A 15,867-nucleotide genomic window follows, 5' to 3' on the forward strand; every position below is an offset into this window, starting at 1 on the left:
TATTTTTAAAAACGTGTAGCCAATATAATAAACAAAAACTCTTTTATGAAAAATTTATTTCTGAATAGAAAAATACCATGGTTATATAAATATATATTGGTACTAATACTGTACTTGTATGGTAGTTGACAACATTTCTAAATCCTTCCCTATGTATCACAAATTCTATATTTCTTATTTCTCCAAGTTCAGTACTCTGAGGAGTAGTGTTTTCTAAAGGCTTGGCGCTTCTTTCTGCCCGTTTTACTTTCGCTTTTTGCTCATTTTAGTTGTATCTCCTAATTCTCCATTGAGATCCAGCCATTGAAACCACCCACAGCATTGTCATTTTTGTAATAAATTTGCAATAAAAAATAAGCTACACACAAAACAAATATTTTATCCTGAAATACTAGTTTTGCTGAACTGTGTAATGCTGATTAAATTATAAGGTAGATTGTCATTTGCCGATTTAATTTACTGTATGTGTATGGGAAAACCCATCATGCATAGCAAGATACTGCATAATTGAATGTGTCCATTGTTGCGCTTCAGCAGTGTGAATGCAGGCTTGCGTTTCAGCAGTGTGAATGCAGGCTTGCGTTTCAGCAGTGTGAATGCAGGCTTCCATTTTGCCTAATGTGAAAAAGTTAATCGTAAACTTGTATCCTTTATGTTTAACTTCCTGGGGTTTCCCTGACTCGGGGATGGAACTACATGAACAAGATCATTTGATTGGTCGATATTTCCCTGACTACCATCTACTACCGATGTCCGGTTACTAGAGTACCGATAGAATTCTGTGGAGTCCTCGGGGGTCGCAGTAACCAACCTGGAGCTTGATTGACACTTCTTCTCCAACCATGATTCGTTAAGTTTCCCGCCATTTAAACTAAACACTGGTGACTGGTCAATATAATCTTTACTTCGACTTGCTATACCTCGACATATCTTCAATTTGTAATGTTTGTCTGAATTGGTGTAGGCCTGAGGTTTTGCGCGTTGTTGTGGCTGCTGACCAATGCACAGAGAGCCTGTAGACTCTTGGCCCGATATCCAATTCATGTCCTCGCTAAGCCTAGAATTGCTACGCTTCATTACAGACTGTCTATCAAGAATAGACATTTGTCTCATTTTTTGCAAAATCGATGCGTTCTGTGATGTTGCCGATTTATTACTTCTGCTTACGGAACTTCGAACGGATCTGCTACGTGTTTTTACCCCTTTTGATTGGTCCGTTTTTGTGTCACTGGCAAATGAGACACGACTCTGCGAACGACCGTCAAGGTTTGGTAAACTAAAACGTCCACCTTTGCTTGATTTGTTGCTGGATCTTAGACTATGATGCTCTTTGTCTCCTGCACTGGCTAACTGTTTACATGTCATAGGCTCAAAATAGACATTTCCATGGTAACCTTTCCAAGCCTATGGATACAAAAGTATTATACATTTTAACAGAAAAACACTAAAAAGTGTTCAGCAATATACTGAAATACATAACTTCTATGAAGATAAAGTGACAGTGAGCAGGATTCAAACTTGGATTCTTCCATTTAGGCCACTGGGGCAATAATATAAGTGATAAAGTTTCCATACAGATTGTAGTGTAGCTGTAGCTTGACGGTGGCCTTCCAATCCCAAGGTCCACCCACCTCCTGCTAAAACTCAAGAGTTAGTAAGCATTTAATATAGATTATCCATCCTATAATTGGTGAGTTACTTGCTGATGGATGTGTACGAAATTTTTCAATTTACCTTCAAAAAGTTTGGCTCTTGCTTAATCTGTTGACGAACATAAAAATAGCTGTTTGGATTACACGAGAAAGGCGGTTTATTGATGTGCGCCACCAAACTTGGCAGCGTATACACAGGCACTTGACGACCACTGGTTGTCCGCATGCATTTTGCCGTTGTCTTCATTCTAGCGGATGCGAGATAGGTTGATCCACTTTTACACCGGCAATTCATTAACATAACTGCATGTTCGTAATATCTTTCTTTCATCGGTGTTCTGATACTGTGTATTTGAAAATGACTGCAAAAAAGACAAATTATGTTTGTTTGGTGTGTGTGGTATAAGGTTACCATGGTGCAAGCAAACAGAAGAATTTTACAATAGCAACAGTTTATTTTTTAAAGCAAAAATCCATTGAATGAGACACTACAATTGGTATAAATATATACATAACAAAGGATTGTATATACTTTATTCCCTGCCAAGCACGGGTTGTTGCAGAACATTATTCCCTGTCATTCATGCGTGACAGGGAATATAAAGTTCTTCAACAACAAACAATATCTTTTGTTAGATGGATATAATTTAAACCACTATATAATTTTGTTTGAGTAATTTTGTTTCTAAGGATAGGCAAAATGTATAAAGTTGTATTTTAACTTATGACTAAATATGGCTTAAAATCTTTAAAATTAACTACTTTGGTCATTCTTACAGAAAAATTAAAAGGAAAAAACATATTTTTATAAAGTGCAACATACTGAATGGCCATATGAATTTGAATACAAGAGGTGTAATGTCATTCATTTGTTTTTCAGTATAGGACTTACAGCAAACTAAAGCTCTGTCTACATTATCAAACTACTTTGACAAAAAAAGTGTGATGTGCCCAAATATGTTAGTGATATGACATCATCATGTCCATATATGGGCATATCACATTTTTTGTCACATACCTATCAGTCATTTCTGTAGCAGGTGTATTTACAGTGAGACCACATGAATGATTAACTTGTTCGCTAAAACCAAACTGCATCTGATCGTCTGTACTAGAGTTGATCACCTGATTGATTTCTTCATCGACCTCGTCCAAGTAAACGTTGGTGGGCTCAATCGAAAAATCCACACCCTTGGCGGACATCATAGTCTCTCCATCTCCTCCTGCCAATGTTTCTGGGATGTTGATGCAGCTGTTAGTACTACTTTTTAATTTGCCTCCTGAATGTGATTGTCCACCAGTTTCTGAGTTGTCTAATTCTTGCCTCGAATCACTACTTTCTACACTTTGATTAACATCATTAAATTGTTTAATATCGTCAACATTGATATTAATATTGCCACCACCAGCTTTCTGGTGTTTTTCAATTGTTGGTGGTGTTTCTTCCTTGTAATCCACCATTACTGAGGGTATGCTTATTCGTATTCTGTCATCCTCATCAGATACTCTTGATTCTACCTCATACTTATCATCAGCTTTAGACGTTTGTTCTTCCATATTATTTTTGCGCGATCTGAATTTTCTTATCTTTAATTTGTAGCTGATTTCTAAAGTTCAAATTTTCCATTTTTTATCAAATCTCTTGATAGTGTTGATTCCTTGAAAAAAAAAGTTTACATTACACATTATCACCTAAGAATGTAATTTATACTGAGGACTAGTGCTGTTCCGCCGTACCACGCCGAGAATGTTAAAGAGTCGCTATCCAATCGAGTTCGAACAATACCATGAAAGCCCCAGTGGTCTAATGGTTAGGACATCTGCATATCAAGCAGGCGGTCCGAGTTCGAGTCTCGGTTGGGGTGACTTTTTCTCATTCTCACAGATTTCCTCATCTTTATCGTTTCAAATTAATTAATTAAATTTCAGTATATCACCGGGCGGTTTAGAATTAATGTTCTTTGCCTGATTTGTTTATATATATATATTATATATCATTTTTATAAAATGTTGCGCCAATTTAATATATTTAATTGTATAATATACTATGGCAAAATCAGCACTGTGGTCATGTTCAAGAATTGTCAAAACAATATAGATTATCTGATAAAACTCTTAGAAATGGCCCCCATTTGCCATTTTTCCCCTAACTGAAATATATTGTTATGAATTGTTAGGATCTCTAAATAACGAAATAACTTGAAACAATTTTTTTTTATATATTGTATAGGGTCGAACAGACATGTGGCCAATGGTTCAGGCCTGGCTATCCCTGGGAAACTACTACAAAGCGTTTGAATCTGAGTTCAGACTTGTTTAAGAGGAACAAGGCCGCTAAATAGGTCTACATAGCTTGTTCGTAGACTAAATTCACACTCTATCTGGTCTTTAGGTTATCTGCACACTAGTTTAAATTTGTCATTTTTAGAATACTTACTAAAAACACATGAAAACCTGGCTGAATCAAACTTTAAGTTGTTTGCACTGTGTGTTTAGCCGCGACACGATCACACACGTTGATTGCATTGTCTCCATAGCAACAGCTAAATCAACATAAAGTTTGAAGAAATTGACAGTATAGTACACGGTTTAGATTAGCTACAGTGTAAATATATGTCTAGTATAAGTAGTATAATAGGCCTATTTAGTATTCAGCAGTATTTATACATTAAAATGACGGAAAGTTTCGGAATTCGTGATCAAATTTTTATTTAGTTGACACTTGTGCATGGCTAGTAGAGACACTTTACATAAAGTCGTTTATATGTTTATGCGGTTAATGCGTACCATACATACTTTTTTTTGGGGACTGATTCGTGACCGCCAAGTCTAGGCCTAGTGTGGGTTTAAATGTAGAAAAATAATGAATTTTATTTAATTTTATGGCTGCTTTTCTGACGAAACTATATAAGCCTAGTTTGGTTGGTTTACACATATTACCGTTTAATTGAAATGCCGTAATAACCAAGCACGTAGGCCTAGTAGTAAATATATAGTACGAAGCCTGGTATGATATGACCGATTTAGGAAATCTAAGAGGCGGTGGCTATCGCTGCCATTTTACTTTGATATTGCAACCGAGTCATTTCGACCTATGCAGTCTATGGAACGCCAAAATAGAAATAATTATAATAAACCCACATGTAGTTTAACTGTTTAATTATCAATTTAGCTAATCACTAAAACATCTTTTTCAGACTCTGATCTCTAGAAAATATTTCAGAAATTCATTGATAACATTTGGTGAAACAAGAATTTTTCCAAAGATAGTTTGTCAGCAACAATTTTTAAATACTTCATCCACCACTATGGCAACATCTAAGACTTTAAAACTTCTGAGGTATGTAACTTTTTTGGTCAAATTTATCAAACTTGCTTTATCAAAAAATCATTAAAAGTTTTTAAAGTAAATGATTAATTGTGACCCATCTGATTTTAATTTACTAGTGACGCAACACTAGATTGTTTTACGATAATATTGTATTATAATTTATTTTTATTTACTTTAGTCAAGATGAAGCAACTAAAATTGACCAGCTACTGTTTAATGAATATAAATTCAGTGTTGATCAGCTGATGGAACTAGCTGGATTGAGTTGCGCAACAGCAATCGCCCAAGCATATCCCCTAAATGCGTCAATCACAAACGGTTTCAACGTTTTGATTTGCTGTGGACCTGGAAATAATGGCGGTGATGGACTAGTGTGTGCACGACATTTAAAACTATTTGTAAGTTAATTATAAGATAATTACTTTAATTTACTCCAAACACTTATTTATTTATCATTTATATATTTCAAATTACCAGGTGGCCCAATCAGTCAACAAAAACACTGGTCTCCACTGGGATAACAAAAATTATAATGTTATAGTAAAAAAAAACGGTATTAATGCCTAAATAAAAAAAAAATAAATAAAAAAAGCTCTGTCTTCACTATCAAACTTTATGTAACAAAAAAAATTAGTGCCGATATATGATGTCATATCACTACCATATTTAGGCACATCACACTAGTTTGATAGACTAGTGTAGACAGAAGTTACTTTTGAAAACATTTGAATTACTTGGAAAATCTATTGTTGTTTTCTAGGGTTATCGTCTGACAATATTTTACCCGAAACGACCATCAAGAGAGCTTTTCCAGAACCTGACAACACAGTGCTCTATGATGGACATCCCATTTGTATCCAGCCTTCCACAGTCAGATGACCTGAATAAGACCTACACGATCATAGTGGATGCAATTTTCGGGTTTAGTTTTAAAGGTGAAGTGAGGGCGCCCTTTAAGGATGTTTTAGATACCTTGAAGATGGTGACGATACCAATATGTAGCATTGATGTTCCATCAGGTAAGATTGTAGAAAAAAAAGCTAGGCCTATGTGTAGTCTTCTCTCAGCATTGTGTCATGGGAGGAGGGAGGTCGAAACAGTGCAATCTGGAATTATGAATGCTGAACCCACCTCCATACAAACAATTACAATTAATTCGTTTTTCCCTCATTTCAGATTCATGCATTCAAAAATGATTATCTCATTCCTCTTTTAGGTTGGGATGTTGAGAAGGGAAATCCAGATGGTCTCCAACCAGAATTTCTCATCTCTTTAACCGCTCCGAAAAAGTGTGCCGAGTTATTTAAAGGAAGACATCACTACCTTGGTGGACGATTTGTACCGGATTCTCTTGCTAACAGGTATCAGCTGAATCTACCAGATTACCCAGGGACTGAATGTTGCATCAATATTACTAACTAAATTTAGAATTAAATAATAATATTTACTTTATTCAAGTTTAAATGTATTTTATTTTAATGTGGTTGTAAGTACCTTCAGATTTGTGGGTACGATTGATTTGTTTTGATATAAAAACAATAACACAATAATAATTACATCATGTCTTTATGCAATAGACCGATTTATTTCTTTTTCTAAACAACTGAAAATCAAAAGAAACTGAAAATTACTACAAAATACTTAGAAATTACATTTTATATTATTTCTCAAGTTATTACTATCAAGATATTATTGTTTTTATTGATTACAAATATTTGATAATTTTCAGTAATTATTTACTATTAATGTTTACTATTTCTACAAAATTCGAAAATAATCAATAACAACTTGTTTTAGGCAATTTCGTGCCGCTGTATTTTGAATCAGCTGAAGCCTGTGGAGTTGTTTTTGTGGTAGCCCATATAGCAATGAGTTGTTTTAGGCAATTTTTTTTGGAAACTTTTCATTAGTGAAGGTTTCTGCAATCTCATGATCCTCTAGGCGTTGGTAATATATTTTCAAATCTGAAAAGCCAGAGGTTCCAAAATAATTGTACCCGCTGTTAGGTCGACCAATCGTTAGTCTTGTATATTGGTAAAGATTAGTTGATTGCGGAGTTCCAAATTTATGCTGTGCTTGGAGTTGGCCGTCTATAAAGACTCTGAGACCATGGTACTCACTCCATGTAAAAGCTACGTGTGCCCATCGACCGTTTGGTGGAAGTTCCGAGGTTTCTGCTCTCCATATGTGGTTTAGATCTTTAAGATATACTGTGAGTACGAACGTATCACCATACGATTCAACATTCCTGCTTCCCAAAATGGAAATACCGCGGCTGGATGACGTCTGTGATCCAGAACTGACGTAGTACATCCGGCCATTGAGGCTCGTATCAATCTTGAGCCATACACTGACGGTTAAACCTTCTTTGCAAAGTTCTAAGCGGGTCAAACAAGTGTTGGCGAATTCTCCAAAGTCTATGCTATCTGAATGAGATCGGTGTAGGTACACGGCGCAATTACCATTTGGACCGTCTACTGTTGGCAAAGATCTTGACTTGATACCAGTTGGACTGACAACTGTTTCCGGTAACTCTTCTTGGCTGCAGCTGCCGCCGCAGATAGTGTCGTCCTCTGGACACCCAAGTTTCCAGTGATGGGAAGGAAGGATTTCTGCAAAACAGAAGATTATCAAAGAACTTCGTTTGTAAAAAGTAGTTTTAAAACGTATAAGCTTATCAGGAGATCTCTAGAATTGGGGTGTTTTTACTACAACAGCACGTGCTCTAAAAGGATGGAAACAATGTGGCCTTTCGATCTTAAGACAATAAGTAAATTAATTGAGATAAACTTCAGACTTACTTGGACGATAGCCCTGTGAAACTTGACAACCGGTTACATGGGCACTACTGAAATAGACAGCGGCGAGGAGCAACACATACCCTCCAGATCTCATCTTGTTTTACACCGTAGGAACAGTAGTCACGAAAAGCAATGGTTGAACGTTTCCAATAATGATACTTTATATAGCATAGCATCAATGATGTTAAGGCGTGGCATGGAAAGGGTTTTATTTACTTGAAATATTTAACGTTAGCTAATGTATCTCTAATCTATTGAATAAACAGTTCGTTTTAACGATATTGGATGGTGATATATGTAACTATTTGCCTAATCAGGAATATGTAAAGTTATATAATTATATATTATAGTTTTATTTCCTTAACCACAACACAAACAGAATGAGATTGGTCTATGTAAACGGTGTAATTGTTATTGTTGGCAAAGACATCCTGATTTGATACCAGCTGGAATCTCTTCTTAGCTGCAGCTGTCGCCACAAATAGTCACGTCTCTTTGACACGCCCATCAAGTTTCTTGTGTTCGCAAGGAAGACTCTGCAACACAAGAGAGTATACTAACGGAACTGCCTTAGGATAAGATATGAACAGTGATAGTTTACCCAGGAACAAAGTGAAACTAATTTCCTGCTTTACTTAAAAGGATAAAATAACATAATAATATATAGGCCTAATAACAGGATTTTTATAGCGCACATACCACTCAAGAGTGCTCAAGGCGCATTTAAAAAATAAAAAACAAATCATACAAATTCCTGACAAACAAAATGCAATTTTTTTGGAGGGTCCCCGTCCGTTCTCGTTCTGTCGCGGTCCCGGACCCCTACCTAGGTGACCAAATAAAGGAGCAGGATACACATTTGCCTTGCCACAGACGACCGGGTGCTCAGAGACAACAACCAAAGTATTTGATATGTGCCCATATCTTGGTAATTTTTTTAAAACTCGTGCCGCTGTATTTTGCTGAAGCCTGTGGAGTTGTTTTTGTGGTAGCCCATATAGCAATGAGTTTCCCATCTCTAGTCGTGAAGTGACAAAAGCATGAACAAGTTGTTTTGCTGCTGCCTCATTAATAAACTTGCGAATCCTTCGGATGTTTCGTAAGTGAAAAGACGAAAGTAGAAATAGTTTTTGAGATATAAGAAATCATAGTCATACCACCCGCATCCATTTCAACCCCAAGATTTCTAACTTGCCTAGCCGGGTCTATTTGGGTTTCATCAATGTAAATAAAACTTGGTGGCAGTTTTTCCAACTGCTGCTTTGATCCAAAGAGAATATATTCTGTTTTTTCATCGTTTAATTTAAGAAAGTTGTTTTTCATCCAGACACGCAATTCATAGATACAATGTTGGAGCAATTCCAAAGAAATGTCACTGTGTGTCATTGTAGGTTTAAAAGAAATATAAAGCTGAGTAGTCAGCGTAAACATGATAGTAAAGATCATATTTACTAATGATATCCCGTATCGGGTGTAAATAAATTGTGAACCATTGCGGCCCAAGAACAGATCCTTGTGGTACCGAAAAGTTTAAAAAAGAAGCTTTTGAGATAGCATCACCAATATATACGTGTTGAGGCCTTTTTTCCAAATATGACCGACACCAATCAAGTGTTTTTTCTTCAATACCAATATACGTACTGAGTCTATTTAAAGATGTATTGTCCCCCAAAATCATGAAAAATAAAGATTTTTAAAATCGGACTTTGAATAGGCCATTTTGCAGTTTTAATGAAGTTGTTCACTTCCATAAGAAAAAAAAACGGGGGAAAAAAAATTATTTCACCTATAAAAAGACAAAATAAACAGTTAAATTACCCAAAAACTCATTGTCTTCCAGACAGTTTGACCATTTTTTGCTTTAAATTACATTTTTCTCAGGTAAATTTTTTTTTTTCAGACCCAATTTTTTGTGAGAGTGAATAACTATTATGTGACATTAAAATAACATATTCAACAAAAAAATTTAAAAAAAAATTTTTTTAGGGGGACAATATATCTTTAACAACACGGATTGGTCAACCGTATCAAATGCTGCACTTCAGTCTAATAATATTAGAGTAGTTAGCTTTCCATCATCCATCGCACGTAGGATATCGTTATTAACACGAAGTAATGCCGTTTCAGTACAATGATGCACTTTGTAGGCAGATTGATACGGATCAAGTAGGCTATGGTTTTGTACATGCGACAGTACCGTTTAGGATAATGTTATATTAACAATAAAATACCAAACTATTATATTCACAAACGACGCCGATTCTTTTTTTCAACGCTATGAGTTTTCACTCGTACTCTTATTTATTTGTCCTTGTTATATTACTGCTGAGTTTCCCGCCGTAACACCAGCGGAACGTTCGCCATCGTCGTGTTATTTGGAATTTGCTAACATGTATCAGCTGAATCTACCAGATTACCCAGGGACTGAATATTGCATCAATATTACTAACTAAATTTAGAGTTAATTAATAATATTTACTTTATTTAAGTTTAAATGTGGTTGTAAGTACCTTCAGATTTGTGGGTACGATTGATTTGTTTTAATAGAAAAACAATAACACAATAATAATTACATCATGTCTTTATGCAATAGACCGATTTATTTCTTTTTCTAAACAACTCAAAATCAAAAGAAACAGAAAATGACTACAAATACGTAGAAATTACATTTTATATTATTTCTCAAGTTAATACTATAAAGACATTATTGTTCTTATTGATTACAAAATATTTGATCATTTTCAGTAATTATTCACTATTAATGTTTACTATTTCTACAAAATTCGAAATTAATCATTAACAACTTGTTTTAGGCCATTTTTTTTGGAAACCTTTCATTGGTGATGGCTTCTGCAATCTCATGATCCTCTAGGCGTTGGTAATATATTTTCAAATCTGAAAAGCCAGAGGTTCCAAAATATCTGTACCCGCTGTTGGGTCGACCAATCGTTAGTCTTGTGTATTGGTAAAGATTAGTTGATTGTGGAGTTCCAAATTTATGCTGTGCTTGGAGTTGGCCGTCTATAAAGACTCGGAGACCATGGTACTCACTCCATGTAAAAGCTACATGTGCCCATCGACCGTTTGGTGGAAGTTCCGAGGTTTCTGCTCTCCATATGTGGTTTAGATCTTTAAGATATACTGTGAGTACGAACGTATCACCATACGATTCAACATTCCTGCTTCCCAAAATGGAAATACCGCGGCTGGATGACGTCTGTGATCCAGAACTGACGTAGTACATCCGGCCATTGAGGCTCGTATCAATCTTGAGCCATACACTGACGGTTAAACCTTCTTTGCAAAGTTCTAAGCGGGTCAAACAAGTGTTGGCGAATTCTCCAAAGTCTATGCTATCTGAATGAGATCGGTGTAGGTACACGGCGCAATTACCATTTGGACCGTCTACTGTTGGCAAAGATCTTGACTTGATACCAGTTGGACTGACAACTGTTTCCGGTAACTCTTCTTGGCTGCAGCTGCCGCCGCAGATAGTGTCGTCCTCTGGACACCCAAGTTTCCAGTGATGGGAAGGAAGGATTTCTGCAAAACAGAAGATTATCAAAGAACTTCGTTTGTAAAAAGTAGTTTTAAAACGTATAAGCTTATCAGGAGATCTCTAGAATTGGGGTGTTTTTACTACAACAGCACGTGCTCTAAAAGGATGGAAACAATGTGGCCTTTCGATCTTAAGACAATAAGTAAATTAATTGAGATAAACTTCAGACTTACTTGGACGATAGCCCTGTGAAACTTGACAACCGGTTACATGGGCACTACTGAAATAGACAGCGGCGAGGAGCAACACATACCCTCCAGATCTCATCTTGTTTTACACCGTAGGAACAGTAGTCACGAAAAGCAATGGTTGAACGTTTCCAATCATGATACTTTATATAGCATAGCATCAATGATGTTAAGGCGTGGCATGGAAAGGGTTTTATTTACTTGAAATATTTAACGTTAGCTAATGTATCTCTAATCTATTGAATAAACAGTTCGTTTTAACGATATTGGATGGTGATATATGTAACTATTTGCCTAATCAGGAATATGTAAAGTTATATAATTATATATTATAGTTTTATTTCCTTAACCACAACACAAACAGAATGAGATTGGTCTATGTAAACGGTGTAATTGTTATTGTTGGCAAAGACATCCTGATTTGATACCAGCTGGAATCTCTTCTTAGCTGCAGCTGTCGCCACAAATAGTCACGTCTCTTTGACACGCCCATCAAGTATCTTGTGTTCGCAAGGAAGACTCTGCAACACAAGAGAGTATACTAACGGAACTGCCTTAGGATAAGATATGAACAGTGATAGTTTACCCAGGAACAAAGTGAAACTAATTTCCTGCTTTACTTAAAAGGATAAAATAACATAATAATATATAGGCCTAATAACAGGATTTTTATAGCGCACATACCACTCAAGAGTGCTCAAGGCGCATTTAAAAAATAAAAAACAAATCATACAAATTCCTGACAAACAAAATGCAATTTTTTTGGAGGGTCCCCGTCCGTTCTCGTTCTGTCGCGGTCCCGGACCCCTACCTAGGTGACCAAATAAAGGAGCAGGATACACATTTGCCTTGCCACAGACGACCGGGTGCTCAGAGACAACAACCAAAGTATTTGATATGTGCCCATATCTTGGTAATTTTTTTAAAACTCGTGCCGCTGTATTTTGCTGAAGCCTGTGGAGTTGTTTTTGTGGTAGCCCATATAGCAATGAGTTTCCCATCTCTAGTCGTGAAGTGACAAAAGCATGAACAAGTTGTTTTGCTGCTGCCTCATTAATAAACTTGCGAATCCTTCGGATGTTTCGTAAGTGAAAAGACGAAAGTAGAAATAGTTTTTGAGATATAAGAAATCATAGTCATACCACCCGCATCCATTTCAACCCCAAGATTTCTAACTTGCCTAGCCGGGTCTATTTGGGTTTCATCAATGTAAATAAAACTTGGTGGCAGTTTTTCCAACTGCTGCTTTGATCCAAAGAGAATATATTCTGTTTTTTCATCGTTTAATTTAAGAAAGTTGTTTTTCATCCAGACACGCAATTCATAGATACAATGTTGGAGCAATTCCAAAGAAATGTCACTGTGTGTCATTGTAGGTTTAAAAGAAATATAAAGCTGAGTAGTCAGCGTAAACATGATAGTAAAGATCATATTTACTAATGATATCCCGTATCGGGTGTAAATAAATTGTGAACCATTGCGGCCCAAGAACAGATCCTTGTGGTACCGAAAAGTTTAAAAAAGAAGCTTTTGAGATAGCATCACCAATATATACGTGTTGAGGCCTTTTTTCCAAATATGACCGACACCAATCAAGTGTTTTTTCTTCAATACCAATATACGTACTGAGTCTATTTAAAGATGTATTGTCCCCCAAAATCATGAAAAATAAAGATTTTTAAAATCGGACTTTGAATAGGCCATTTTGCAGTTTTAATGAAGTTGTTCACTTCCATAAGAAAAAAAAACGGGGGAAAAAAAATTATTTCACCTATAAAAAGACAAAATAAACAGTTAAATTACCCAAAAACTCATTGTCTTCCAGACAGTTTGACCATTTTTTGCTTTAAATTACATTTTTCTCAGGTAAATTTTTTTTTTTCAGACCCAATTTTTTGTGAGAGTGAATAACTATTATGTGACATTAAAATAACATATTCAACAAAAAAATTAAAAAAAATTTTTTTTTAGGGGGACAATATATCTTTAACAACACGGATTGGTCAACCGTATCAAATGCTGCACTTCAGTCTAATAATATTAGAGTAGTTAGCTTTCCATCATCCATCGCACGTAGGATATCGTTATTAACACGAAGTAATGCCGTTTCAGTACAATGATGCACTTTGTAGGCAGATTGATACGGATCAAGTAGGCTATGGTTTTGTACATGCGACAGTACCGTTTAGGATAATGTTATATTAACAATAAAATACCAAACTATTATATTCACAAACGACGCCGATTCTTTTTTTCAACGCTATGAGTTTTCACTCGTACTCTTATTTATTTGTCCTTGTTATATTACTGCTGAGTTTCCCGCCGTAACACCAGCGGAACGTTCGCCATCGTCGTGTTATTTGGAATTTGCTAACATGTATCAGCTGAATCTACCAGATTACCCAGGGACTGAATATTGCATCAATATTACTAACTAAATTTAGAGTTAATTAATAATATTTACTTTATTTAAGTTTAAATGTGGTTGTAAGTACCTTCAGATTTGTGGGTACGATTGATTTGTTTTAATAGAAAAACAATAACACAATAATAATTACATCATGTCTTTATGCAATAGACCGATTTATTTCTTTTTCTAAACAACTCAAAATCAAAAGAAACAGAAAATGACTACAAATACGTAGAAATTACATTTTATATTATTTCTCAAGTTAATACTATAAAGACATTATTGTTCTTATTGATTACAAAATATTTGATCATTTTCAGTAATTATTCACTATTAATGTTTACTATTTCTACAAAATTCGAAATTAATCATTAACAACTTGTTTTAGGCCATTTTTTTTTGGAAACCTTTCATTGGTGATGGCTTCTGCAATCTCATGATCCTCTAGGCGTTGGTAATATATTTTCAAATCTGAAAAGCCAGAGGTTCCAAAATATCTGTACCCGCTGTTGGGTCGACCAATCGTTAGTCTTGTGTATTGGTAAAGATTAGTTGATTGTGGAGTTCCAAATTTATGCTGTGCTTGGAGTTGGCCGTCTATAAAGACTCGGAGACCATGGTACTCACTCCATGTAAAAGCTACATGTGCCCATCGACCGTTTGTTGGAAGTGCCGAAGTTTCTGCTCTCCATATGTGGTTTAGATCGTTAAGAATGATTGTGAGTATGAACGTATCACCATACGATTCAACATTCCTGCTTCCCAAAATGGAGATACCGCGGCTGTCTGACGCTTGTCCTCCAGAACTGACGTAGTAAGTCCGGCCATTGAGGCTCGTATCAATCTTGAGCCAAACACTGACGGTTAAACCTCTTTTGCAAAGTTCTAAGCGGGTCAAACAAGTGTTGGCGAATTCTCCAAAATCTATGCTATCTGAATAAGATCGGTGTAGGTACACGGCGCAATTACCATTTGGACCATCTACTGTTGGCAAAGATCTTGACTTGATACCAGTTGGACTGACAACTGTTTCCGGTAACTCTTCTTCGCTGCAGCTGCCACCGCAGATACTCTCGTTCTCTGGACACCCAAGTTTCCAGTGATGGGAAGGAAGGATTTCTGTAAAACAGAAGATTTTCAAGGAACTTTGTTTGTAAAAAGTAGGTTTAAAACGTACAAACTTATCATGAGATATCTAGAATTGGTTTTTGTTTTACTACAGTACGGTACGTGCTCTAAAAGGATGGAAACTATGTGGCCTTTCGGTCTTAAGAAATGTAATAAATTAATTGAGATAAACTTCACACTTACGTGGACGATAGCCCTGTGAAACTTGACAACCGTTTACATGGGCACTACTGAAACAGACAGCGGCGAGAAGCAACACATACCCTCTAGATCTCATCTTGTTTTACACCGTAGGAACAACAGTTAATGGAAGCAATGGTTGAACGTTTCCGATCATGATACTTTATATAGCATAGCATCAATGATGTTAAGGCGTGGCATGGAAAGGGTTTTATTTACTTGAAATATTTAACGTTAACTAATGTATCTCTAATCTATTGGATACACAGTTCGTTTTAAAGATATTGGATGGTGATATATGTAACTATTGGCCTAATCAGGAATATGTAAAGTTATATAATTATATAGTATAGTTTTATTTCCTTAATAAAAAACACAAACAGAATGAGATTGGTCTAAGTACTCGGCGTAATTATTGTTGGCAAAGACATCCTGATTTGATACCAGCTGGAATCTCTTCTTAGCTGCAGCTGTCGCCACAAATAGTCACGTCTCTTTGACACGCCCATCAAGTTTCCAGTGTTCGTGAGGAAGACAAACAAGAGAGTATACTAAACGGAACTGCATTAGGATGAGATATGAACAGTGATAGTTTACTCAGGAACAAAGTGGAACTAA

General features: G+C 35.9%; 3 protein-coding genes across 5 annotated transcripts; 1 reads left to right on the forward strand and 2 right to left on the reverse strand.

The window, feature by feature from the left end:
* Position 1: 1 nt before the first annotated feature.
* Positions 2-4,142, reverse strand: LOC144843532 (uncharacterized). Its single transcript, XM_078700335.1, has 4 exons — positions 4,090-4,142; positions 2,671-3,310; positions 1,735-2,014; positions 2-1,404 (listed from the first exon to the last, which is right to left on the reverse strand). Exons 2-4 carry the CDS (start codon positions 3,207-3,209, stop codon positions 616-618), a joined length of 1,608 nt encoding a protein of 535 aa, XP_078556461.1. The 5' UTR covers positions 3,210-3,310; positions 4,090-4,142; the 3' UTR covers positions 2-615.
* A 297-nt stretch (positions 4,143-4,439) lies between these two features.
* On the forward strand, positions 4,440-6,435 carry LOC144842479 (NAD(P)H-hydrate epimerase-like). Of its 3 annotated transcripts, none has more exons than XM_078698927.1 (5): positions 4,440-4,492; positions 4,850-4,992; positions 5,162-5,381; positions 5,744-6,002; positions 6,200-6,435. In XM_078698927.1, exons 2-5 carry the CDS (start codon positions 4,961-4,963, stop codon positions 6,403-6,405), a joined length of 717 nt encoding a protein of 238 aa, XP_078555053.1. In that variant the 5' UTR covers positions 4,440-4,492; positions 4,850-4,960; the 3' UTR covers positions 6,406-6,435. The 3 variants fall into 3 exon arrangements, with proteins under 3 accessions (XP_078555053.1, XP_078555052.1, XP_078555054.1); XM_078698926.1 differs by having other exon boundaries at positions 4,449-4,573; XM_078698928.1 differs by lacking the exon at positions 4,440-4,492 and adding an exon at positions 4,604-4,659.
* Positions 6,436-14,274: 7,839 nt separating this feature from the next.
* LOC144843591 (adhesion G-protein coupled receptor D1-like) lies at positions 14,275-15,591 on the reverse strand. Its single transcript, XM_078700437.1, has 2 exons — positions 15,253-15,591; positions 14,275-15,060 (listed from the first exon to the last, which is right to left on the reverse strand). Exons 1-2 carry the CDS (start codon positions 15,344-15,346, stop codon positions 14,306-14,308), a joined length of 849 nt encoding a protein of 282 aa, XP_078556563.1. The 5' UTR covers positions 15,347-15,591; the 3' UTR covers positions 14,275-14,305.
* Between the last annotated feature and the right edge of the window lie 276 nt (positions 15,592-15,867).

The sequence above is a fragment of the Antedon bifida genome, chromosome 5 (genome assembly GCF_963402885.1).
Source record: "Antedon bifida chromosome 5, ecAntBifi1.1, whole genome shotgun sequence".
Lineage (NCBI taxonomy): Eukaryota > Metazoa > Echinodermata > Crinoidea > Comatulida > Antedonidae > Antedon > Antedon bifida.